Raw genomic sequence first — 22,449 nt, 5'->3', positions numbered from 1 at the left:
GCCTGGGTCTAGATCCAAAATTTTGTTTAACTTAGGCCCAATAATGTATTGCAAAAGGCCCAAGCTATATATATATTCTCTTAAGGTTATTTATTGATGATTAGAACGTGAGATCTCTTGTGTGATCTGATCAGTGATGGGGACCGGAGATTCAATCGCCGGCGGTATGGATTTAATCAGCGCCTTACCTGACGCAATTCTCCATATTATCTTCTCCCATTTTCCGACCAAGTTCGTGATCAGAACCTCCGTCTTGTCGAAGCGATGGAAACATGTATGGTCCGACACACCTACACTCTCCATCGATTGCAGTGAAGCCGACCCTGATTCGTTGAACAGAACCCTAGCTAACTACTCTGCTCCCAGAATCACGAGTTTCGATCTCCGTGTCAGCAGCAAGGCTCAAGACATCATCACCTTGGTCGAATTCGCCGTTTCTCGTAACACCGAGAAGCTTTCTCTTGACTTCCGTGATGACTGTGTTTGTTTTTACAGCTTCCCTGGTTCCTTCTACACCAGCTCATCTTTAAACCAACTCGTTGTCGACTCTGGAGTTCTCAATACGGTTCACGTGTCTTGGACATCTCTAAAGGATTTGTCTTTGAGTTTCTGTAAAATCTCTGATGAGACTTTAGCTAAGATCGTCTCTGGTTCACCACTGCTCGAAAGCTTGACGTTGCATCACTGTGATGAAATTGGGAATCTTGATCTGAGCGAAGTGATGAAGCTAAAGAGATTGGATATAGATAACGAGGGACCAACGAAGATCGTGGCGCCGCATATCCATTGTTTGAGAGTGAGACACTCTCATAGGAAATGTAGTTTAGTGGATGTCTCTTCTTTAACCGAAGCTTACTTGAACATCTACTATTCAAATTGTTATTATTTCAAAGCTGATTTCGCTCAAATTTATGTGCTAAGTATGCTTCAAAAGTTGCAGAATGTGAAGAACCTTGCTTTTGGTGCTGCCTTTCTTCAGGTAAGCTCTTCTGTTCTTGTAAGGATCAGTTTCTTGCGTTGTGGTTTAAATTGTTCTGAATGCATTTGGTCACTTTTGCTAGATGTTATCTCTTGCCGAGTTCTGTGATATTCCTTTTCCGATGCTCAAAGTCGAAGTTTTGACTCTTGAGACGATGATTGTTCCTTCGTTTATTCCTGGTATAGCAAAGCTGCTACAAAACTCACCTGGAGTGAAGTTTCTGAAACTAGACTTAGTGAACAGCAAGATGATATCGGTATATATACTTTACCATGAACCTCTTCAGCTCTTCTCTTATCCTACTGTACATTAGATTATATAATCCACAAACCATGTCCTTTACTTGTCTTTTTTTTTTTTTCCTAGTATTCGTGAAAGCATTTTATGTTTTACAGGATTGGGATCTTAATTACTACTTGGATTTGAAAGGCTTGGATCAGAATCAGTGCTGGATACCAAAAGATTTGGACTTCTCGACTTCTTTAGAGCCGAAACTCATGACTTCATTCATGGAGTTTCTACTGGAAAACACTAGAGAAGACAATACATCTCAGTACAATTGGTGAGCGGTAGGCTCTCCGTTCCATTACAACGGGTTAGCTTTGCGAGTCTTAGAGTTCGTCTAGTAAGGTTTGAGGTCAAAGGTATTGATGCAGTGGGTATGGAAGCTACTTGGATATAAACAAGACCCATTTGTTCAACTGGATTTATGAGGTTACATTGATACAACTGAATCTGAAAATAATGATTGAGATGGTTCTTACTTTCTCACCACAAACAATTTTTTAGTTTTCTATAATCTCTAATCAACTCAATGGTGTTTTAGTCTTTAAATCGTGTACTTTTTTTTTTTTTTTTATCTTAAATCTTATTTGATGCTTGCATTTGTGAGAAACTATAACATCTGGAATATCAATATGTTTCATAGTGTTACAATTTGGTCTCCTTCAAGCTCTGATATAACAATCAATGAGTCTCCCATTTCGAGGGACAGAAGTTCTGTCTTTGGAACCGGATTGATTATCTGCAACAACAACAAAACACAAAACCGAGTTTGTGAAGAGGAAAAGGGTTAATGTCTGTTGTTGCAAAGTCATATAAAACAGTACCTTTTTACCGCCTTTTATGTAGCCAATGGCAACTTCTCTCCTTAGCCAAGCTCGCTCTGAGAGCTCCGTAAATGAAGGGTTCTCGCCCTCTTTCATGTACAGCTCAATGTCCTGTGTGTTTAGAACAAACTCAAAGTTTTCAAATCGCAAGGATTTGTGAATATTATCAAAGTTAAGAGTGTGTTTTTCTTGTTTAACCTTTACGTATATCTCATCACCCTCTGCGTCCAAAATGTCCTTCCATACATCGTTAAGTTCGCTGTTTTCAGCGACTGATTATAAAGAAAAGAGTATTACTATTGTTCAGATTGCAGTTGCAGGTAGGTTATCATGAAACCAAAATCCAATAGATGAAATGTAACCTTGTGCTGTTACAAGGCTCATAACTTCCTCAGCTGCTATGAAAGTAAGGGACGGCTTGAGTTTTGTTATCTGGTATAGTTTTTTATATATTGTTTTAGCAACTTAACAGTACAGAAGCTAATAATAGGAATAGAAAAAGCCTTTCAATACCTGCTTGCCGAGTTTTGTGTCGACGATTTCAGAGGCCAGATTATGTACCTAAAGAAACAACAATAGTAAGATGAAAATTCAATGAAGTGGCTAGGATGTGATTAGTCTAGGCAGTAACATTACCTTAACTCCAAGCTTGGTGCAGATGCTTTCAGCGAGGAGAAGAGTGTAAGCAGATTGTTTGTCTGCTCTAGATGGATCTAAAAGACATCAAACTATTCGTTAGTTTAATCATTATTACCAAAGACATAATCAAGAAGAACAAAATGATGAATGCTTACCTCCAAGAAGCAAGTCTCGATCTGATATTACAACGATAGTCAGACGAATATCTTCTTCACTTTTTTCATATCTACTCTGCATCTGCATTATAGTTTCCTTAAGTGTATCATCATCCAAAGGATTCCCAACCTGCAAAAAGATTGCAAAAACATCAGTACACAATGATTTTGAAACTGTATTCTGTTCATTCCAGTGAAAATGAAATTTACGTTATGTGAAACTTGGATGTTCTTGATTTTTCCTGAACCTATACTCTTGTCCAATCCTCTTCTGTCCTCTAACGGTACATCTGATAATATTTCCTGTGTGTAAAGAAAATGATTAGTTACTCATTCCATGAGAGTCAACCAGAAAGAAATAATGGTATATGAGGCACACCAATGTACTGCCAGGACCAACATAATTGTCAAACTCCTTGATCATATGCGCAACATCTCCACGCCAACCAATCAAAAGTATAGATTCTTTTGGTCCTTCGAAGGTATCTGATCCCTGCTTAAACTATTGAAATGAACATCAGAGGTCTCAAAAGCCTAATATCATAGATCAAGCACTGTGAGGTGCAGTTGAGAGTCAGACCTTTGATAAGGATTTACTAGGACGCGTTGTGATCTTCTCTAGCCGTGATGTTTTTTCCTCAAACACTTGCTTCCTAGTCTCATTAGTCTCATCTACTGTCATGTTCTCAGTTTTCATTTCTGTATATAAAAAGTCCTTCTTGAGAGGTGCAATAAACAATAGTTTGTCGGTTTCCATGAGCTCTTCGTCATCACTTGGATGGAAATTTACTTTCCCATCTCGTAAAAGACCACAAACCACAACCTGGAAGGAAGAATACATCTTGAAAAAAGGCCACAGGCCAAAAGCAAATGATTGAAAGAATGAAAGAAAAATACATGCTAAAAACACTGTCAGAATCCTACCTCCTGGAACCCCTGTCTTAATTGTCTATACTTGATCCCAGTTAGATTAGGGAAGCTGCAAAGATTAAATACATTTTCTGCAACGAGTAGAGAATTGGTACTAATCAGTCTTGATGAGTACAAACTTAATATAAAAACATGAAGTTCGAATTTCAGAACATATAATTAGTATCCTACTTGAGTAATTTAGTAGGTGCCTGTAGATCTTTATCAGGCCCTTTTGACGTGAGCATTGGACAAACAATTTGGATGTAGAATTTTCAACCGGCTCCACTTTCAACCCCGATATAGACTTGAGAAGATCATACGTATTAGAGCTTGATACCTGCATTCAATTTTCAGAGCAAAAGATAGGAAACAGATCAGTACTAAAAAAACATAAAACCATTGCTGCACTGCACAGTCTTCAGTTACCTCTACAATGGTTGGGATGGATTCCATCTTTTGTATAGGTTGAAGAGCTAATACAGAAAGAAATGCGTCTGTATCAACTTCATACCTGAAACAATGACTTAACATAATATGAAAGAGCTACAACAACACTAGTGAAAACATCGACTACTCAAATATCTATCCGGGACTTGAAAATGTTCTTACCGATCACCTTTCGTTGGTAGTATGATAACGGCACGGGCCATAGAGACGGCAGCCCTCTCAAATGAATTCGTCATGTTAAGACTACAACTGCACTGGCAAAAGCATGAAATCAGCACTGTAAATAATATGCAAACCAACAATAACATCCATGAATTGAAGCTGTATTATTTCAGGTTAATTCACTTCTGCATATCACCTCTTTGTAAGGATGTCAACATGATCAAAATCTTTGGAGTAAGCCTCAGCTAGCTTGTCCATCTCTTTCCTCGGAGTATCAGACATGAGAAGAAGTGTCTGCTTTCTGAAAGCATATAAGAAGGAAAAGTGATTAGCCAAGTCAAGATAAGCAGAAAATATAATTGTAAGATATATACAGAGAGCCAAATTTACCTAGCTGAGGCTGTACCTAAGCGAACAGCATGCTCTTGATAACTGTTGAGTTGCTTTAGTATGAAAGGAAGATGACTGTTTATTCCACAAATGATGATATGATCAGATTCTAGGACTTGTATATGTGCCCCTTCCCTCACTTTTTTCATATGATACTGCCCAAGACAAAAATCGATCAGGATAACTTATACCACTAAACATTCACATTCAGTAGTGTTTGTCTCAAGAACGTACCCGAAATTGTTCTGTCATTGTGCTTAAAAGGCGAGAGTAAAACACTATTCCCCATATGGCAAGGACAACTCCAATGAGTCTTTCAAAGCGTGTCTTTTGCTGCAGTTTGCAATAAAAACATATACGCATGCATTTGTTTAGTTGCAAGAGAAAATATTGTGACGCTTATTGATATCTTGAAAATGTGAAGCAGCAAATCGTGACCTCCAAATGAGTATCAGTGGAAACGAGGCATGCCCAGGCCTCCCATAGGCAGTCTTCTAAGGATGAGTCTTTCCTTCACAACAAGAAAGGAATAATAGTAAGAAACCATATGCAATGGAAATCACAACAAGTTAACACAAAGCTATCTATGTTACCTGAATTTGAAAAATAGGATTCCCCCAATGAAAACAAACGAAAAGCATACTATCAGGAGCACCACAGATAACCTAAATATAGCCATATATGACAAGTGATCAGAAACAGTTGGCAACATTTTTGTACATGCAAACAAGGAGCATCGTCTTGATAATTAAGGAGTACTAATTAAGTATTGGGTTTAGGACGACATACGTGCCAATGTTCTTCTCAAGCTGAGTATTGAAAAGGTAAGAAGACCTTGCAATACCCCATTTGATATCATTGGAAGAAGGAATTGACTTGAGTAAAGAATTTTTGCCTAGAGAGTTGGATGCACAAGCAAAAGGCAAGCCAACCTTCACTGAGTTCTGAATGAGACTGGGAAGATCTTGAAGTATCTTTTGGGCTATTCTCAAGACCACATACAGAGGGATGCATCCTATCACAAGTTTATATGGAAGACTCTGCATATCAAGAAGATTATATGTAGATTTCATCTCGACAGCTAAAATAAGAAAGCAAAGGCATCAATGACACCAGTAGAGATACATTCTATACCTTGTAGAATTTGGAATTGAAACCTTTCAGTAAACCAAAGTTTTTATTAGGAGGCTCTGTTTCCCCTGTCCTTTGAGATTTGACTTTAAAAGTCCCTGTAATATAGAGAAGAATAAAATTAGCTAATCAAATAGGAGTCTAGTTATATACTACAGAGAGGAATTGGAAGAATATACAGAAGCTCACCTCTGAAACTAAAAGACTTAATTCCACCTAAAGGCAGAGAGTGTAAACTCAAGCTCCTGCAAATATAGAAAAGAAAGAAAAAGTACTCTTTTCAGAGAGACACAAGTTGTAATTAACCATCACAGCCCAAGGAGCATCACAAACTGCATAATGGCTCATCATCAACAGGATGCAAGCAAAGCAAGCAATTGTGTTCAGAAGTGTGAAGCATAAGAAGGAACTAAAAACCTGTTGAAAGAAGGGAAGAATCGATCCCTACTCAAAGCTTGAGAAGGTAGAATCAATGGCTTCCATGCAAACAACTGAACAGCCACCATTTTTCTCCTCTACTTAGATATTTTTGTTTTTTTTGTTTCTCCGCGGCTTGTGTATATATTATATGGACAGAAACAAACGCTGATTTTTTTTTTCATTCTCATCATCACGTTTTTTTTTTCTTAAGTTTTTTGGGACCAAACTCTCATAGGTTTCATTAATAACAAAAAAAAAAAAAAAAAAAAGAATATAATTGGCCACACCGGATTTGAATGAGTATGACAACCAAACTAATATAAACCCATCACATTGACATGTTCTCTCGATCATCACTATAGAATCTCATTAATTAAGTTAGACAACAACACACAACAACAAATTCATATTAACAACATGTCCAAATCCGGATCACACCGACCTATATCGTTAAATCAGCATTGCGTACGTCTAAAAAATATAATGTTTTTTTTATTTTCTTTTTCTTCAAAGAGTAAATAAAAACAAACGCAAAAGAATGGCATCCAATGAACCGGCTAAAATAGCACAGAAAAAAAACAAAATGGTAACCACCTTATCGCTAATTTGTATTTTTAACTACTTTCTCTTATTCCCACTCACACTATTCACGTTTTTGTATTCATGATGTGTACAGTGTATATATAACGTATATTGTTACTAATAAACGAATATTTGTAGTATCCCTTTTGTTTCTATCGTAAAATTTCATCTACCAATATGAACCTCGAACGGGATTGGCTCCTAAAATATCCTCTTCATAACAACAAAAGTGACGAAGACCCCATCATTAAAGTGCAACTAATTTTTAGAAGACATTTATCAAGGTATAATGTTTTTTAAAAAAACGTGTTATATTCTTTTCAGATAGAAATGTGATATTCTTAGAGTATACTTACTGCTGATTAATTAGTATTTAGTACTAAGTTAAAGAATCTTCAATCCAAAAAAAAAAAAAATTAAGAAATTCAAAGTTGAAATAAAGAGGGAAAAGAAAAGGTTTGAATATTTTTGAACCTCAATAGAGAGTGGTTGGGGGTTGTGACGAGTCGCGACAAAAATCAAGTACTACCACGTGGCGTGTTGCTTGACGTACACGTAGTACATCCTCTCAGCAAATCAGAAGAGAAACGCCCCCTCAGGTCATCATTTCTTCATCATCACCCAACAACATCAAGCTCTCTCTTCGCCGGCCACCTGAGGTCTGTTTTCGCTTCTTTTTTTTTTTTTTTTTGTTGTTCTCCGATTATTATCTTCGTCTCTTATATGATTAGTACTGTTTTTGCTTTAATGGAAGCAATCTCTCCTGATTCCTTTTTTTTTTTTCTTCGTTGTCTAGGGATTTTTTTTTTTTGTTGGTACTTGTCGTCATGTCTACGGAGCCAGGAGGAGTCGAATCGGACTCCAATGCTGATTTTGCAGCGAAGGCGTCGAGGTTTGACTACGGAGTGGCTCACTCATCTGAAACCCTAACTGATGCTGCGAGCTTTCAAGCTCAGCAGGACCTGGTAGTCGAGGGAAAAGGTTCGGGCTCTTCTCGTGATGATAAGGATGTGGATTCTCATGGTGATAATCTCTGTAATGTGGTTGATTCTGGTGCAGAACCTGGTGGTTTTGGTGAGCACAGAAACCTAGATGGCTCAGGTGGGAAGGAATCAAAGTTTGAGAATCTAGATGGTGTGGTTTCAGCTGGTTCAGATCTGCTTAAGAGCAGCAAGGATAAGAATGGATTTGCTAACGAGAATCTGAAGCGGTCTGACTCTGATTTGGTTTGGGCTAAAGTAAGGAGCTATCCATGGTGGCCTGGACAGGTGTTTGATGCATCTGCTGCATCTAAAACTGCCAAGAAGCACTTCAAGAAAGGAAATGTCTTGGTTGCGTATTTTGGGGATTGTACTTTTGCTTGGATTAATGCATCTCGGATCAAGCCTTTTCATCAGCATTTCTCTCTAATGCAGGATCAGAGTAACTCGGCTCAGTTTCGTGATGCTATTGATTGTGCTTTGGAAGAGGTTTCAAGGAGAGTAGAGTTTGGTTTATCTTGCTCTTGTATCTCAGAGGAAGCCTATATCAAACTCAAGACTCAGAACATAGTCAGTGCTGGAATTCGTGAGGAATCAAGGGTGAGATATGGTGGAGACAAGTTATCGAATGCAGACTCCTTTGAACCTGTGAAACTCGTGGAATCTATCAGGCGTTTAGCTTGCTCTCCTGGCTATGATGCGACTGAGGAGCTGAAACTTGTTATAAACCGAGCTCAGGTTTTGTCTTTTCGACAATGGAAAGACTATTCTCACTCCCTTGACTATGAAACATTTACAAAGTCGATAGAATCCGCAGCTTCTCTCCCAAAAGCAAATACAGTTGTAGGAATATCTTCCAGAAAGAGAAAGACAGATTACAAAGATAATGCTGAACACAAGGAAAGGTTTGATTCTGAGCATAGGACTGATGAAGAGACAAAGGAGAAGACTTTGTCAGATTTGATTGTAAAGAGACGCTGTGGGGGCAAATCAACTGAGAAATTGGATGGTAAGTCGCATTCTGAGAAGAAACGTAAGGCTGAGTCTTTGGAATCTGGTAAGTCTGAGAAAAGGATCAAGAGCAACCGACAAAAAGAGGATTCAGTTTCTAAAATCTCTGATGAGGAAAATAACTTTGCAGTGGGTGATGCTAATAAACTACAGATGGCGGCTGAACCATGTTATGGAATTGAAGGGGGAAGCGAGATAGATTCTTTAACTCCTACACTTAAGCCTTGCAATGATTCTAATTCTACCACAAACTTAGAAGTTGAGAACGAGAAGACGAAGAAGCCAAAACACGAAGAGCTTGCCGAAAGAAAGATTTCTTCTCCTGGCCTTCACGCTGCCAAAACTCCAACGGGGATACCCGAATCAATCGGCATAGATCCCTTGAATTATGAAGATTTTGAAAAGTTCATTAATGAACTATCTTGCAGTAAACTCAATAATGGTATCACTGAGACAGAACCTGGTGATAAGAAAGACTCTACAGAAGATCTGATCTTCCCTGCATATAAAGAAATCACTGGCTCAGGCTTGAAAGAACAAATTGGTGCAAAGGACTGTTCTGCGGATTCTTCAGCACCTAATGCGTTAATCCTTAACACTGGGAATTCAGGTTCAGTTCCACCTGAAGAAATGCTACACTTAAAGGGAAGTATTGCTGAGAAACCTTCTGATAAGAAAGACTCTGAAGAAGTGCAGATCTTACCTGCAAATAAAGATATCACTGCTTCAGGCTCAAAAGAGCAAATTGGTCTCAAGGACTGTTCTGCAGATTCATCAGCACCCTATGCGTTAATCCTCAAATTTGCAGATTCAGGTTCGGTTCCGTCAGTAGAAAAGCTGAACGAGATATTTAACCGTTACGGTCCTCTCCATGAGTCGAAGACTACGGTCACGAAGAAGGGCAAGAGAGCCAAAGTATTGTTCAAAAGAAGCGAAGACGCAGAGACTGCCTTCAGCAGCGCCGGGAAATACAGCATCTTTGGACCTTCTCTTCTAAGTTACAGACTCGAATATGTTTGCCCCAAAGCGAAAAAGAGCAACAACATGACTGTTTGATCCACATCGTCGGCATCTTTTAACTTTGTTAGGCCAGGGTTCGATCAGATTATATCAGCTAGTTATGTGAATGAGACTAGATTAAAAGTTTGGTATTACATCATTTATTCTTTACTCAAGACCAACAAAACCAGGTTTCTAATTGGTTACGATAAGTCGATAACTATAAAATTGGTAACAAAACCAACAATGAGGCTTAAAAGAGCAAATTGATTGAAAACCATAACATAAAACGATGTCTAAACTCCAAATAAACTCAAAATGTAAGACATAAGTTCTTGAATCTTAAAAGTAAAACAGAACATAGACATTTAACTGAAACTATCAAAACCAATTTCGAAAGCTTGAAGCTTCATTTGAGTTGTTTAAGACCTTGGCTTCTCCTTCTTTTCCTTGAAGAGGGCCAAGAGTGAAACACCAGAAACCTTCACGACCTTGAACCTAACTCCGGGAATATCTCCCACAGCATGACCCTTACGACCAAATCCAGCAATCAAGACCTCGTCCTGCAACAAAACATCAACAAGAAATTATTAACATATGAAAGCAACATAGCGTTTGATGAAAGGATACAAAGGCATATCATGTAACTTACGTTTTCCTCAATGTAGTTCAAACAACCATCATTGGGGACGAATGCAGCAATCTTCTTTCCATTCTTGATAAGCTGAACTCTAGCACACTTACGGATAGCAGAGTTAGGCTGCTTAGCCTCAATACCGCTGCATAATCAAACACAAGGGCCTCATCAACATCAACACTTAAACACTCTCAATAAAAAAGGTAAACATCAATGTCCTTCCAGACTTACATTTTCTCAAGAACGATTCCTTTAGCGTGAGAAGATCCAGCAAATGGCTTCTTCCATTCGTTACCCTGGTGAGACTTCTTGTACTGTTTGTCAGCCCACCTCTGGTTGATACGGAGTCTCTTCAGCTTGCGCCCAGCTCCCATTCCACGTGTCTTTCTGTATTACACCAGTCACAAACAGTTCAGTTTAAGTATTCACTACAACACAGAACCTTGATGTATACAACAATTCGTTAGAAGGCAAGAGATTTCATAGACATAGAATCAATACGCAATACAGTTGAGAAATTTCCAGATTTCATAACCACATCACAAAGATAACACAGTATCACGGATATACCATATATGCGTTCTATAACACTCTAATGTTCCAGATTAGCTCAAAACTCTTGAATTAAGTTGCCAAGACTAGAGAACACACGCTTAACATAATTAAGTATAAATCTATTGTGGTTCCAGACAGAAGAAAAGAAAACCCAAGTAGCATACATATCCAGAAAAGAACACGCATTTCGTCCGATAAATCACTCTTATTTCAGCGAAACATCAAGCAAATGAGATCATTAAAACACACTAAAGAGCAGAATGACACAGGAACACGAAGGATCTAAAGGAGGAGAACCATACCCCATGTTTGTTGATGGAGGAGAAGATCCAAAGCAAAGAGCAGTTTGCAGGAGGAAGCACAAGTAGCTGATAGCTTTGAAGCGGCTGAGAAAACCCTAAACCTAGTGAAGGCTGTGACTCCTTAATATAGCGATGCTGGAGCTGTTTATAATACTTAGCCCATTAATTAATAGGCCCACTAAAACTTGGGCTTTTATGATTTCCTTCAATTTTCATCATTTTTTTTCTTTATCACCAAAACCGTTGGATCTAAACGGACGGTTCAGATGACGTGCACCTTCCACGGTTTCATGATTAAAATATGGGCCATAAATTAAAAGGCTCATCAAAAGATGGGCTTTTATAATTGCTTTCAGTTTTCATCATTTTCTCTCTTTGGAATTTGGATTCCCACTTCACCGTTGGATCTAACGGACGGTTCAGAATTCAGATGACGTACAGCTTACCCCACCAAACCTACACCTTCCGCCACGTCAGTAAAACCCTTAATCCTTACGAAACCGGCTATACCAGGCAAAAGAAAACAAAGAAAGAGTGAACTGCCCGCACGACACTCACTGGCTCAGCCGGTCCCCACCACTTAACCACGGTAGACCGAGGTGGACAAATCAAAACCGTTTGTTTCAAAAAGGCAATTTTGATCCAGTGGTCTATGTTTATTAATGCTGCCAGCTAAAAAGGAAATTAAGAAAGAGAGAGAGAGACAGAGTCAAAAGAGAAGCTCGAGAAATCTCGTCAATGGCGGACTGGGGTTTTTCACCTTAGCCAGTCAAATCAAGGAGGCGAATGCGATGGAGAATATTGAAAAGAAAAAAAAAGTTTAGTTTGAAGATTCGAATCGACAACCACAAGTCAGTGTTGTGTGTCTCTAAGCTGTGTCTACATCATTTGGTAAGATAAACTTTTGTTTCCTTTCGCTTTATTTAGTAAAAAAAGAGAGATGTGATTCGTTTATTCCAATTTTTTGTTTTTAAAGGGTGAGCTTGAGTTTCACGCATTGTTAAAGTGTCACTTGCCTCACCAATTTCTCTCTCTCTCTCTCTCTCTCTCTGTGTTTTTTATATACACTAGGGAAGAGTTAGTTCTGGTTTAGGTTTCGGATAGATGGATGAGATTAGAGGAGTGCCTACGTGGCAAGAAGAGCTGGCGAGTCTCGTCGACGCCGGGTTACGATACGACAGAGCACCGGTCGATTTAACGGAAATCGGCTCGAAGAGATCGGGTTTTGTGTCGGCGGATGGATCCGGATCCGAGCCTAGGGAGACATTGAAAGATCAAGTGACGGGGTTCATGAAATCATGGGGAGAGATGCTTCTTGACCTCACCAAAGGTTGCAAGGACATTGTGCTGCAGACGGTGGTCACTGAGGACTCGTTCCTAGTACGGAAGCTTGGGAAACCGGCTGCTAAAGTTTCCAAGAAGCTAAGCTTTCTAAACGAGTTCTTGCCTGAGGATCGTGATCCGGTTCACGTCTGGCCTGTGATCTTCTTCGTCTTCCTCTTAGCACTCGCAGGTAATCTAATCAAATTAACACAGTTCCTGTAAATTAGCTCAGTAACATTAGGATCATAATCAGTTCTCTGCATGCAGTTTCTTCAGTAATTGTTGATGGATCTTTGAGAGTGTCTTGGTTTGGTCGTCTTTAGTTAACTCAGTTCTGTTTACATGTAGCTTGAATTGTTAGAGACTCTTTATTAGTGCGAAAGTTTGAGTCCTTGCATTGATACATTCAACTTTTGAAGTGCAGCATTGAGCTTTAGTCCAGAGCATGATAGACAAATGCCAGTGATAAAGAAACTGCGTATGCATCCAACTAGTGCTACCCGTGTACAGCTTCCAGATGGTAGATATATAGCTTACCAAGAGCTTGGTGTTTCTGCAGAAAGAGCAAGATACTCTTTGGTTATGCCTCATTCTTTTCTTTCCTCTCGACTTGCAGGTATTTCAATTAGTTTTCCGACAGTTTTAGTTATCTCTTTATGTTTTGTTTGCCTCTAATAATGTTTGGAGTTTACTTAATCAAGGCATACCTGGAGTGAAGAACTCATTGCTGGTGGAGTATGGTGTCCGTTTATTATCATATGATCTTCCAGGGTTTGGAGAGAGTGATCCTCATCGAGATCGAAACCTTAGTTCATCAGCCTCAGATATGATTAACTTAGCAGCTGCTACTGGAATTGATGATAAATTCTGGTTACTTGGCTACTCTACTGGTAGTATGCATACATGGGCTGCAATGAAATACTTTCCTGACAAAATTGCAGGTATTAACATTGTTCCTATACTGATTTATACTTTTCCAATCAGTCATGGTTTCAAATATGCAAGACTGTTGCTCATTTGTTTTTGAAACTACAGGAGCTGCAATGGTGGCTCCGGTGATCAATCCATATGAGCCAACCATGGTTAAGGAAGAGATGGTTAAAACATGGGAGCAGTGGCTAACAAAGAGGAAATTCATGTACTTTTTAGCACGGCGGTTTCCTATTCTTCTTCCTTTCTTCTACCGTAGATCTTTTCTCTCTGGTAAACTCGATCAGCTTGATCAGTGGATGTCATTATCTTTAGGAGAAAAGGTATGAATCCTTTCCACTGTAGATCACAAAGTGAGAGGTTGTCTAAGAGTAAGAGAGAGTTGCATTTTGCTAACTCTGTTCTTCTTTCAGGATAATCATCTGATCAAAGACCCTACGTTCCAAGACTTTTACCAAAGGAACGTGGAGGAATGCGTCCGTCAAGGAATCGCAAAACCATTTGTAGAAGAATCCGTGCTTCAAGTATCGAACTGGGGTTTTAGTCTTTCCGAATTCCGAACACAGAAGAAATGTACAACCAACGGTGTCCTTTCTTGGCTCATGTCTATGTACAGTGAAGCCGAATGCGAACTAATCGGATTTCGAAAACCCATTCACATATGGCAGGTTAGTTCTGCACCATACAAAGCATAGTTTAATCAAACCATCTTGTCTCTTGTGTAATGGTTAAACATAGTTTGATTTTTGTTTTCTTTAAAAGGGAATGGATGATCGAGTGGCTCCACCATCAATGAGTGACTACATCAGCAGAATGATTCCTGAAGCAACTGTACATAAGATTTCAAACGAAGGTCACTTCTCATACTTCTATTTCTGCGATGAGTGCCATCGACAAATTTTCTATGCATTATTCGGAGAACCCAAAGGCCAGCTTGAAAGAGTGAAAGAAACAAAGGACACTCTAGTCGAAACAGAGGCACATAAGGACACTTAGTACTACTACAACCACCCAAGAGTAAAGAAGTAAAAAGGTGGAAATTAGCTATAAAAAATCAAAAAACTACATTTTTTTTTTGTTTTAGAGTTAATAGGTTACAAACTTACACCAAGTAGAATTATATTTTAGATTTCCAAAGGTGTGTTACAAGATTGACTTATCAATGGGTTTCTAATCTTGTTCTGATTATTACTATAACTGTAGTGACTGTACCGGCCGGCTCAGTATCTATTTCAATGCATCCACCGCATCACTAATGGAAATAATTAATTAAAATAAATTACCCGAACCGTCTATAACGGCTTGATTATTTATCACCGAACCTAAAGTTGAGCCGTTGAGGTTTTGCTCTGGACTATATTACAAACCCTAAGTGTAAATTAAAGAAAAACAAAAAGGAAACTTTAGAAAGAAGAAGAAAAAAAGGAAATTTGAGTCCCACACATATTTTGTTTATAAAAGACCTGGTCTCGCAGTCCTATCTCTCCAAGAGTTAAAGACGCAATTTCTCTGATTTTTTTTTCTTTCCCTATTCTCTTCTTCGATTTCTGTCTACTTCGTTTGCCTCTCTAATCTTCTTTGGCTCTCTCGCTACGATTTGACTCTGATTCTTCTTCTCCCTTTGTTTAAATCATCCCAGAAGTCAAAGAGTGAATCGTTTTGTTATAGCTACGAAGAAGAGGAGAGAGATCTCAAGCATCACGTCTCATACAAACAACGACAGAGAACATTCTTAGTTTTGTTTGCATGCGATCGATGACAATATCGATCTCCGTCACTTGTGGGGATCACCAAATCTCACCGTAGAAAGAGAGAGAGAGAGACGATTCGTACGAGTTAGAGGTCGCCGGAATCCAAGGCTTCGGAAGTCATGATGTTGGATTAAAAAAATCTCCGGTGACGGAGATGATAGCGATAAATTGAGGGATCATCGTAGATTGGGGGATTCGTTTTCCCGGTGTAAACACATTCGTTGGTGATCGTGTGTGCTCAGGTCTACAAAAGCCCAACAAAATCAATTCAGCCCATCAAACAGTCACTAGGTAATTTTCTGGCCCTTTTTTGTTTAATTTACATAATTAAGTATATTTTAAAAGGGTTTTTTTTCTTTCTCATTGATTTTAAATGATTTTTTTTTACAACTTTTATTCAAGTTTTCACAAATTTAATTTTTTTTTTTAAATCACAACTTTTACTCAACTTTTTATTTTATTTTAAAAAATTTAAAGATAAAATTCAATTTTTAAAATAATAGAAACTTGGATAATAGATTTACAATACAATGTGAAGAGTAGCAAGATTTTGGATCCAGTCATTAGATTAATCTAATGATTGTTAGAGATTCCACAAATCCAACTTGTTTTTGCATTGTTGCATAGATTTATAATACAAGTTTCTAATTATTTGTTTTTGAAAGATTTTTTAATTTATTTTTTTTTCTTTTTCACTTAAAAAAAAAATCATTTAAGGTTTTGTTTTAAAATTGATTTTTTTCTAACCATTTTTGCTTTGAAGTTAAATAACATCACCATTAGATTTTTGACACTTGTATTTTGCTGTTTTTGTGTTGCACACTAAACAGTTGAGCTTGTTTCAAGAAGAGATGTTGAGATAAGATCTGAGCCGTACATTTGTCACGATCTGAGCCGTAGGAGAAAGAGAGAGAGAGAGATTAGATGGCTCTCTGCAATCGGCTGCGCGTGTTTCAACAGACGCGCCTCCTCTTGGCCTGGCCGGGGATTAATACGCTGCCTTTTGGTAGACAGCTAATGAAGGCTCTGCAATGTGTTCCAGCCATTTCACCGTGAATAGAGAGTTCCTTGTACTCGGAGCTGTACCGGAAATAAGAGAAGTAAGGCTACGTTAAGCTTTGCGTTCACCGGTACCAGCAGCGATTCAGCTTCTCTATCTTCTAGGAATCTCTCCCCCACGGTTTGGCTTCAAATTATTTGCTTCTTTTCGTTTCCGTTCATCTCAGTTTGGGTGGTTTTGTAAGGATTTCTTTTTTTTTTTTTTTGGGTTATTTTGTGATGTTCTGTGTTGAGTAGAGCGAGAGATATGGAGTTGGATGAATTCGAAAGACTGTTGGCCATGGAAGATACAGAAGAAGCCAAGTGAGAGCTGAGATGTTTTGTCAGTTGACTGGTGGACTCGAAGCTGCTTGGAGCAAACTAAAAAGGCGAAGGGTTTGATTTTTTTTTTTTCTGTTTTTATTTGCCTTGAGCTAGTAGTATAATAGCTAATCTCAAATACAAGCCTGGAAGAAGGAATAGTTTAGAGAAACATTGTTTTATAAGCACGATTTATATATAATGAAGGGGTGTGTGTGATCTTGATTTACGTTATTTGAACTTGCAGAGGTCTTGACAAAAGAGATTATTTCTGAACCAATGCGAGATATATTAGAAGAGCTCTCCAGGAAGCAGATGTGAGTGAGTGGTGGTTTGTTCTGTTTCATTTCGAGTTCTTTTGAAGAATGTGGTCTTAAACTGATTTAGTCGCTTGGTGGTTTTTGCTAACAGGTGAGTCTCCCAGTTGTTAGAAGGTTCGTTCAGTCTGTTAGTGACCTAGCCGTTGGAATGGGTGTCCAACCAGATCAGCAGTTGGTCAAGGTAATCAGCAATTAAAAAAAGGTTCTTATTTTTGTTTCTGTTTCATCTCTTCCCCATATTTTTTTCATTAGCATAATAATGGTTTTTATAGTTGGTTTCAATAGCACTGATGTGTGGCTTATCATGGCTATGTTGCAGATTGTACATGATGAGCTAGTGAAATTGATGGGTGGAGAAGTATCTGTGCTGCAGTTTGCTAAAACAGGTCCTACTGTAATATTGTTGGCTGGGCTCCAAGGAGTTGGAAAGACAACGGTTTGCGCTAAACTAGCTTGTTACCTAAAGAAACAGGTATGGTTTTTCAAAATACAGTGGAGACTTTTGATGGGATTGTTTGATCAAACTACACTGACGTTTATGATATTACAGGGAAAGTCTTGCATGCTTAATTGCTGGAGATCTATACCGACCTGCAGCCATCGATCAACTTGTCATTTTAAGTGAACAGGTACTGAAGTTTTTTACTTTTGAAGCATCCTGTGCATTCGTACAAATGGCTTAAGATATAACCTATAAACTTTTTACTTTTGAAGCATCATGTGCATTCGTAGAAATGGTCTAAAAAAGTGTTTACCGTTAATGGATATGACCTTACTTACCGATTTTGTTTTGGATTCTGCCATTGTGACTTATTGATCAGTTGGATTTATTTTAGTTTTTGAGAGAGTTTATCTTTTTCTTTTACTTCCTAGTACTAGTATGATTTGAAGAGATTTATATGGGTGCTTATATATGTATCTCTAAAGAAGCAATAGCTTAAGAACATAAACATCAACACACTTGTAAAAGAATTTTGTAATGCTCACTCTACTGAATAATCAATAGCTTGCGTGCGAGGAACAGACTATGATCCTATAAAAATCCTTTAACTAAAAGACTCTGTCTACGTCCTACTTCATAAATTTTTCTACTTTCTTGTGCAGAAAGAAACGATTAGTAGAGAAACAGGGTTATAAAGTAAAGAGTGAGTAAGAAGAAAATCCATAATTAAGGAGAAGAAGATTACTGATTCGTCCATGGATAGATAAGTTGACTAGAGCGACTTCTAGGGTCCCAAAGATATATTGCAGATTTAGGGGTTTAGGTTTGATTATTTTTTCCAATTTTTTTTTTTTTTTTTGGTGTGGTCGAATAGTAAATATGCAGTGCTACAAATGTAAAATTTAATCTGAAGGTATATAAAAAAACGAGAGCACATAAAAATCCTAAATCGAACCTCCAAAAAAACGGAAGAGAGATGAAGGAACCATCATCAGGCTTTTTGTCGTTACCACAGGACATCCTTTCAGATCTCTCATCGCTTCGCCTGAGCTTGAGGCCACACGAACTCGTATGGGAATAGTAAGAGAAGCTTTCGTTTGCTTAGACCTAAACAAGAGCAACCCTAATCCTAGCTGGTTCATTCTTTCCCAAGTTATCAACGACCGGCAGAAATTACCTACTAGGAGATTACTACCCCTCCCGTCCTTTCCTGGTCAACATCCCAAATCCTCGACCGTTCTTTTAGTCGATTCAGTGATTTACATAATTGGAGGCTTGATTGGAGGAAATAGAAGCAATAGAGTGTTGCTTCTTGATTGCCTTTCTCATCAATGGCGTAGTCTCCCAAACATGCGTCAGCCTCGAGTTTCTCCAGCCGCTGATGTAATCGACGGTAAGATCTACGTGATTGGTGGCTGCAGGTCCAACTATATCGAGAATTGGGGAGAAGTTTATGATCCAAAGACCCAAACTTGGCAGTCAATATTACATACAGCACTTGACGATCTCATCTCACAAAAGAATGTGGTTCCAGGTAGATTAGTCATGCGTGGAAAGGAATATGGCATGCATGGTTGGAATCTTATCTTGATGACAGACACTTGTTTGGTAGACAAGGTTTTGCGTCTAATATCATTTATGCATAAGAGTCTTTATTGGAACGATCCAGAGGAAGATTTGGAGTGGAGGTTGGTTCAAGGACTTGAAGAAGTCTCTCATCAGTTACTATATTTTCATAATCAGTTTAATTTGGTTGGAAACTCCGAGGGAGGCAGAAGAGTGACATTGTGGTGGAAGTCGGTAGTTACTCATTCTGAAGGTCACCAATATTGCACTGAGGAATGTAAAACAGAGATTTGGTGTGGAGAGGTTTTGTTTGAGAGACGCGGTTTACAAGAGCTTTGGGGATCTGTTCAATGGTCTAAAAATGTCTTTACCATTGACGGATGTGACTCCGTTCTGATTTATTTTTGCATTCTGTGATTAGCACACATTAAAGGATTTTTAATTAAGATCATAGATGGATTGAGAGGATTTAAGATTTCGTGTGCGTTCTGTTTTTTATTTGCTTTTTTGGTTTTCTAGGGTTTATTGTCACAACAGCTCTATTTATCTAGGTTTCCTTGTTGACTAGTTTGACGGTATGAAAGTTAAATATGATATTCTCAAAACTATCTTTTAAAAAATATCACAAAGACATAATAAATTCCATAATACCTCTCTTAAAATTTATAATTTTATAGATGTTTCTGAAATGTAGGGTTTAGCTTACGACTCGTAGTTAGTAAACATGCGTCGATTTTACGGAGTAAAATAAATACTGTAAAATAAGTGTTAAAAAAAAAAATAATGAATAAAAAAGGTTCCTATATAAAATCAAAGCACATAAACCCTAAAAAGCTAAAACCCTTGCAAAAAGGCAGAAACAGAACACAATGTTTTGCTCATGTCTCGAGATTATTTTATTCCTTACCGGACTGAAACATTCTCAACCGGACGAAAAGGAGATAACGAAATCATCTGACTCTCCTCCGGAGGTGTTTTCATCGTTACCGGCCGACGTCATTCTCAACTGTTTGGCTCGTGTTCCGAGATTCTATGGTCCAACTCTATCTTTGGTCTCCAGGGATTTCAAATCACTCATCGCTTCGCCTGAGCTTGAAGCCACACGATCCTGCATCGGGGTAACAGAGAATTACCTCTGTGTCTGCTTAGAGTTGAATAAGAACAACTCTGATACTCGCTGGTTCACACTTTCACCCCTTCCCAAACAACATAAACTGAAGCCTATCCCTTCGTTTCCTTATCAACATCCCAAATCATCGACTGTTCTCTCCATTGGTTCAGAGATTTACATAATCGGAGGCTTCGTTAAGGGAAGGAGAAGCAGGAGAGTGTTGGTTCTCGACTGTCGATCTCATCAATGGCGTAGACTCCCCAACATGCGTCAGCCTACAGTTTCTGCAGCCGCTGAAGTAATCGACGGTAAGATGTATGTGATTGGTGGCTGCAGGTATAACGATATCGACAAATGGGGAGAAGTTTATGATCCAAAGACCCAAACTTGGGAGCCAGTATTGCCCACAACGCAAGATCTCACCATCCAAAAAAGTGTGGTTCCAGGTAGGTTAGTAATGGGTGGAAAGGTTTATACCATGTGTTACTTGTCTTATAAGCTTGCCTTGGAGAAGGGTGTTTGCTTAGTAGAGGTAGAGAAAGTGTTGTGTCTAATATCGGTTTCCGAAGGGAAACTAAGGTGGTTTGATCCAGAGGAAGATTTGGGGTGGAGGAGGGTTGAAGGACTTGTAGGAGTACTGACGCGTACTTCATATTTTCCTTGTTACCTTGTTTCGGTGGCAAATTGTAACGGAGGAAGAAGAGTGACTGTTTGGTGGCGGTCGGTGGTGTTTGGCCGTCTAGGTCTAGGGTGGACCAAGGAATGTAAAACCGAGATTTGGTGCGCAGAGATATCGTTCGAGAGGCGCGGTTTCGGATCAGAGATTTGGGGATTTGTCGAGTGGTCTAAGATTGTGTTTACATTCGAAGGATGTGATTCTCCCTCTGATTTCTTTTTGCATTCTACTAATGTGACTTATTGATGTTATTTTACTTTTGAGATAATTTTGGGGTTTTTTTTAAGAAAGAAAGGATTTATCAGTATTTTGCTTTCAATTCTTGAACTCTTTGGTCTGTTTCTGGAAAAAATTAATGCAAAGCATATATAAGACAAGCATTAAATGCATGTGGAACAGATGAAGAAAAAAAAACAGGGGAACTCTGTTCTACTCCGTTAAGCGTTATATAGATGACTAGAGCACGAGTTGAAATTCATTTTATTTACGTTGTAATTTTTTTATAAAATATAATTTACGTGATTATTTTAAAAAAAAAAATTTGGAAAAAATATTATGTAATAAAATCATATGCTAAATATGATGACTTGAAAAAGATACTTATTTTGTAAGTTTTATATTGTTAATGATTCTAGATAAGTACCCGTGCTATAACACTGGTTAAATTTTATTTTATACAAAATTTTGTATATAATCTATTTTAAAATAAAATTTTAATATGTTGTATTAGTTTATGTACGTGAAGTTATTTCAACAATGTATATTTTACCTCATGACTTGAATGTCATTATAAGACATAATTTTATGAATTTGGTTTTTAAAAAGCAAGTTATTATATTATGAGTAATTTAATATATTGTTATACTTTTTGTTTTAATATACTTGGTTTTTTAAAATTCTTTCATATTATAGTGACATAATATTGACATTGCTATAACAAACCAATTTAGAGTGTTTATAGTTTCTAACTTTAATATCAAGTTTCAATATTTTAAAAATATTTCAAAATAAATTATTTAAAATTCAACAAAAAAAGTATGAAATTGGATTTAAATATTCAAAATTTGATCCGTTACTTAGTAAATTTTTTAATTCAATAAATATTATTTTTAAAGAAAAATATTAATAAAAATTGAATGTTTTATAAATTGAATCATTTATATCTGTTTTTAAAAATTCAACTTATGGTATATCCGGAAATAAAACTATTTATTAATTATAATAAATAATATGAGAATTTTTTTGTTTTACAAAATAGGCTCATATATATAAATGAGTGAAGTATAATAATAATTAACAAATTAATATGTTAAGTTAGATATCAAATGATTTTATTTGATGAATAATTTAATAAATAAAATTAATATGGTAAGTTAGATGATATCAAATGATTCTTTAGAATATTCTTTTTAAGATTTTTTGAAACAATAAATCCAAACTATACAAATAATGAAAAAATATAATATATAACCTATTTATAACCAACTTATTAAAATTATATAGTCTATAAAATAATGTTGTGTACTTCCGTTTTATTATATAGGGGATTGTATGCATCTTG

At 37.5% G+C, this 22,449-nt stretch overlaps 5 protein-coding genes and 3 pseudogenes across 20 annotated transcripts; 6 read left to right on the top strand and 2 right to left on the bottom strand.

The window, feature by feature from the left end:
- The first annotated feature begins 35 nt into the window (after window positions 1-35).
- On the top strand, window positions 36-1,912 carry LOC104708849 (F-box/LRR-repeat protein At5g02910-like). Its single transcript, XM_010425490.3, has 3 exons — window positions 36-979; window positions 1,062-1,235; window positions 1,375-1,912. Exons 1-3 carry the CDS (start codon window positions 137-139, stop codon window positions 1,543-1,545), a joined length of 1,188 nt encoding a protein of 395 aa, XP_010423792.2. The 5' UTR covers window positions 36-136; the 3' UTR covers window positions 1,546-1,912.
- On the bottom strand, window positions 1,640-7,350 carry LOC104708850 (putative ion channel POLLUX-like 1). 12 transcript variants are annotated; one of them, XM_087460911.1, is made up of 24 exons: window positions 6,342-7,350; window positions 6,114-6,169; window positions 5,928-6,022; window positions 5,583-5,833; window positions 5,387-5,458; window positions 5,232-5,304; window positions 5,028-5,126; window positions 4,794-4,948; window positions 4,600-4,704; window positions 4,404-4,490; window positions 4,221-4,305; window positions 3,984-4,131; window positions 3,807-3,883; window positions 3,463-3,705; window positions 3,262-3,375; window positions 3,093-3,185; window positions 2,883-3,012; window positions 2,725-2,801; window positions 2,602-2,649; window positions 2,451-2,520; window positions 2,287-2,360; window positions 2,089-2,199; window positions 1,914-2,003; window positions 1,640-1,857 (listed from the first exon to the last, which is right to left on the bottom strand). In XM_087460911.1, exons 1-24 carry the CDS (start codon window positions 6,428-6,430, stop codon window positions 1,786-1,788), a joined length of 2,514 nt encoding a protein of 837 aa, XP_087317037.1. In that variant the 5' UTR covers window positions 6,431-7,350; the 3' UTR covers window positions 1,640-1,785. The 12 variants fall into 12 exon arrangements, with proteins under 12 accessions (XP_087317037.1, XP_087317036.1, XP_087317044.1 ...); XM_087460910.1 differs by having other exon boundaries at window positions 3,262-3,384; window positions 6,342-6,876; XM_087460918.1 differs by having other exon boundaries at window positions 4,404-4,495; window positions 5,232-5,299; window positions 6,342-6,613.
- A 96-nt stretch (window positions 7,351-7,446) lies between these two features.
- On the top strand, window positions 7,447-10,103 carry LOC104708846 (PWWP domain-containing protein 5-like). 2 transcript variants are annotated; one of them, XM_010425488.3, is made up of 3 exons: window positions 7,471-7,585; window positions 7,723-7,907; window positions 7,986-10,103. In XM_010425488.3, exons 2-3 carry the CDS (start codon window positions 7,754-7,756, stop codon window positions 9,971-9,973), a joined length of 2,142 nt encoding a protein of 713 aa, XP_010423790.2. In that variant the 5' UTR covers window positions 7,471-7,585; window positions 7,723-7,753; the 3' UTR covers window positions 9,974-10,103. The 2 variants fall into 2 exon arrangements, with proteins under 2 accessions (XP_010423789.2, XP_010423790.2); XM_010425487.3 differs by having other exon boundaries at window positions 7,447-7,585; window positions 7,723-10,103.
- Window positions 10,104-10,163: 60 nt separating this feature from the next.
- Window positions 10,164-11,720, bottom strand: LOC104708848 (small ribosomal subunit protein uS12y). Its single transcript, XM_010425489.3, has 4 exons — window positions 11,411-11,720; window positions 10,785-10,940; window positions 10,569-10,695; window positions 10,164-10,479 (listed from the first exon to the last, which is right to left on the bottom strand). Exons 1-4 carry the CDS (start codon window positions 11,413-11,415, stop codon window positions 10,339-10,341), a joined length of 429 nt encoding a protein of 142 aa, XP_010423791.1. The 5' UTR covers window positions 11,416-11,720; the 3' UTR covers window positions 10,164-10,338.
- A 685-nt stretch (window positions 11,721-12,405) lies between these two features.
- LOC104708845 (uncharacterized) lies at window positions 12,406-14,857 on the top strand (annotated as a pseudogene). Its single transcript, XR_015563614.1, has 6 exons — window positions 12,406-12,923; window positions 13,158-13,349; window positions 13,435-13,674; window positions 13,769-13,986; window positions 14,077-14,331; window positions 14,426-14,857. The product of XR_015563614.1 is annotated as an uncharacterized LOC104708845 (transcript).
- A 1,863-nt stretch (window positions 14,858-16,720) lies between these two features.
- Window positions 16,721-17,933, top strand: LOC104708844 (signal recognition particle subunit SRP54, chloroplastic-like; annotated as a pseudogene). The gene is made up of 5 exons (XR_015563695.1): window positions 16,721-16,776; window positions 17,007-17,090; window positions 17,185-17,274; window positions 17,413-17,565; window positions 17,644-17,933. The product of XR_015563695.1 is annotated as a signal recognition particle subunit SRP54, chloroplastic-like (transcript).
- Window positions 17,934-18,498: 565 nt separating this feature from the next.
- On the top strand, window positions 18,499-19,518 carry LOC104709971 (putative F-box/kelch-repeat protein At5g03000 pseudogene; annotated as a pseudogene).
- A 407-nt stretch (window positions 19,519-19,925) lies between these two features.
- LOC104708842 (putative F-box/kelch-repeat protein At5g03000) lies at window positions 19,926-21,134 on the top strand. Of its 2 annotated transcripts, XM_010425484.3 has the most exons (2): window positions 19,926-20,818; window positions 20,915-21,134. In XM_010425484.3, the coding sequence occupies exons 1-2, from the start codon at window positions 19,971-19,973 to the stop codon at window positions 21,132-21,134; spliced, it is 1,068 nt and encodes a 355-aa protein (XP_010423786.1). In that variant the 5' UTR covers window positions 19,926-19,970. The 2 variants fall into 2 exon arrangements, with proteins under 2 accessions (XP_010423786.1, XP_087316527.1); XM_087460401.1 differs by having other exon boundaries at window positions 19,926-21,134.
- The last annotated feature ends 1,315 nt before the right edge of the window (window positions 21,135-22,449 follow it).

Source organism: Camelina sativa, chromosome 8 (assembly GCF_030686135.1).
Source record: "Camelina sativa cultivar CO46 ecotype springtype chromosome 8, ASM3068613v1".
Lineage (NCBI taxonomy): Eukaryota > Viridiplantae > Streptophyta > Magnoliopsida > Brassicales > Brassicaceae > Camelina > Camelina sativa.
The sequence above is the reverse complement of the archived record's forward strand: the minus strand, read 5'-3'. Positions and strand labels throughout refer to the sequence as shown.

Coding starts and splice junctions, on each gene's coding strand:
- LOC104708846 (XM_010425487.3), top strand. CDS start 7,754: ATGTCTACGGAGCCAGGAGGAGTCGAATCGGACTCCAATGCTGATTTT.
- LOC104708848 (XM_010425489.3), bottom strand. Junction 10,696..10,784: donor GGAATCGTTCTTGAGAAAAT/GTAAGTCTGGAA, acceptor TTGATTATGCAG/CGGTATTGAGGCTAAGCAGC. Junction 10,480..10,568: donor TGAACTACATTGAGGAAAAC/GTAAGTTACATG, acceptor GTTTTGTTGCAG/GACGAGGTCTTGATTGCTGG.
- LOC104708850 (XM_087460910.1), bottom strand. CDS start 6,430: ATGGTGGCTGTTCAGTTGTTTGCATGGAAGCCATTGATTCTACCTTCT. Junction 3,013..3,092: donor ACATCCAAGTTTCACATAAC/GTAAATTTCATT, acceptor ATCTTTTTGCAG/GTTGGGAATCCTTTGGATGA. Junction 2,650..2,724: donor GCACCAAGCTTGGAGTTAAG/GTAATGTTACTG, acceptor TTGTTTCTTTAG/GTACATAATCTGGCCTCTGA.
- LOC104708842 (XM_087460401.1), top strand. CDS start 19,971: ATGTTTTGCTCATGTCTCGAGATTATTTTATTCCTTACCGGACTGAAA.
- LOC104708849 (XM_010425490.3), top strand. CDS start 137: ATGGGGACCGGAGATTCAATCGCCGGCGGTATGGATTTAATCAGCGCC. Junction 980..1,061: donor TTGGTGCTGCCTTTCTTCAG/GTAAGCTCTTCT, acceptor CACTTTTGCTAG/ATGTTATCTCTTGCCGAGTT. Junction 1,236..1,374: donor TGAACAGCAAGATGATATCG/GTATATATACTT, acceptor TATGTTTTACAG/GATTGGGATCTTAATTACTA.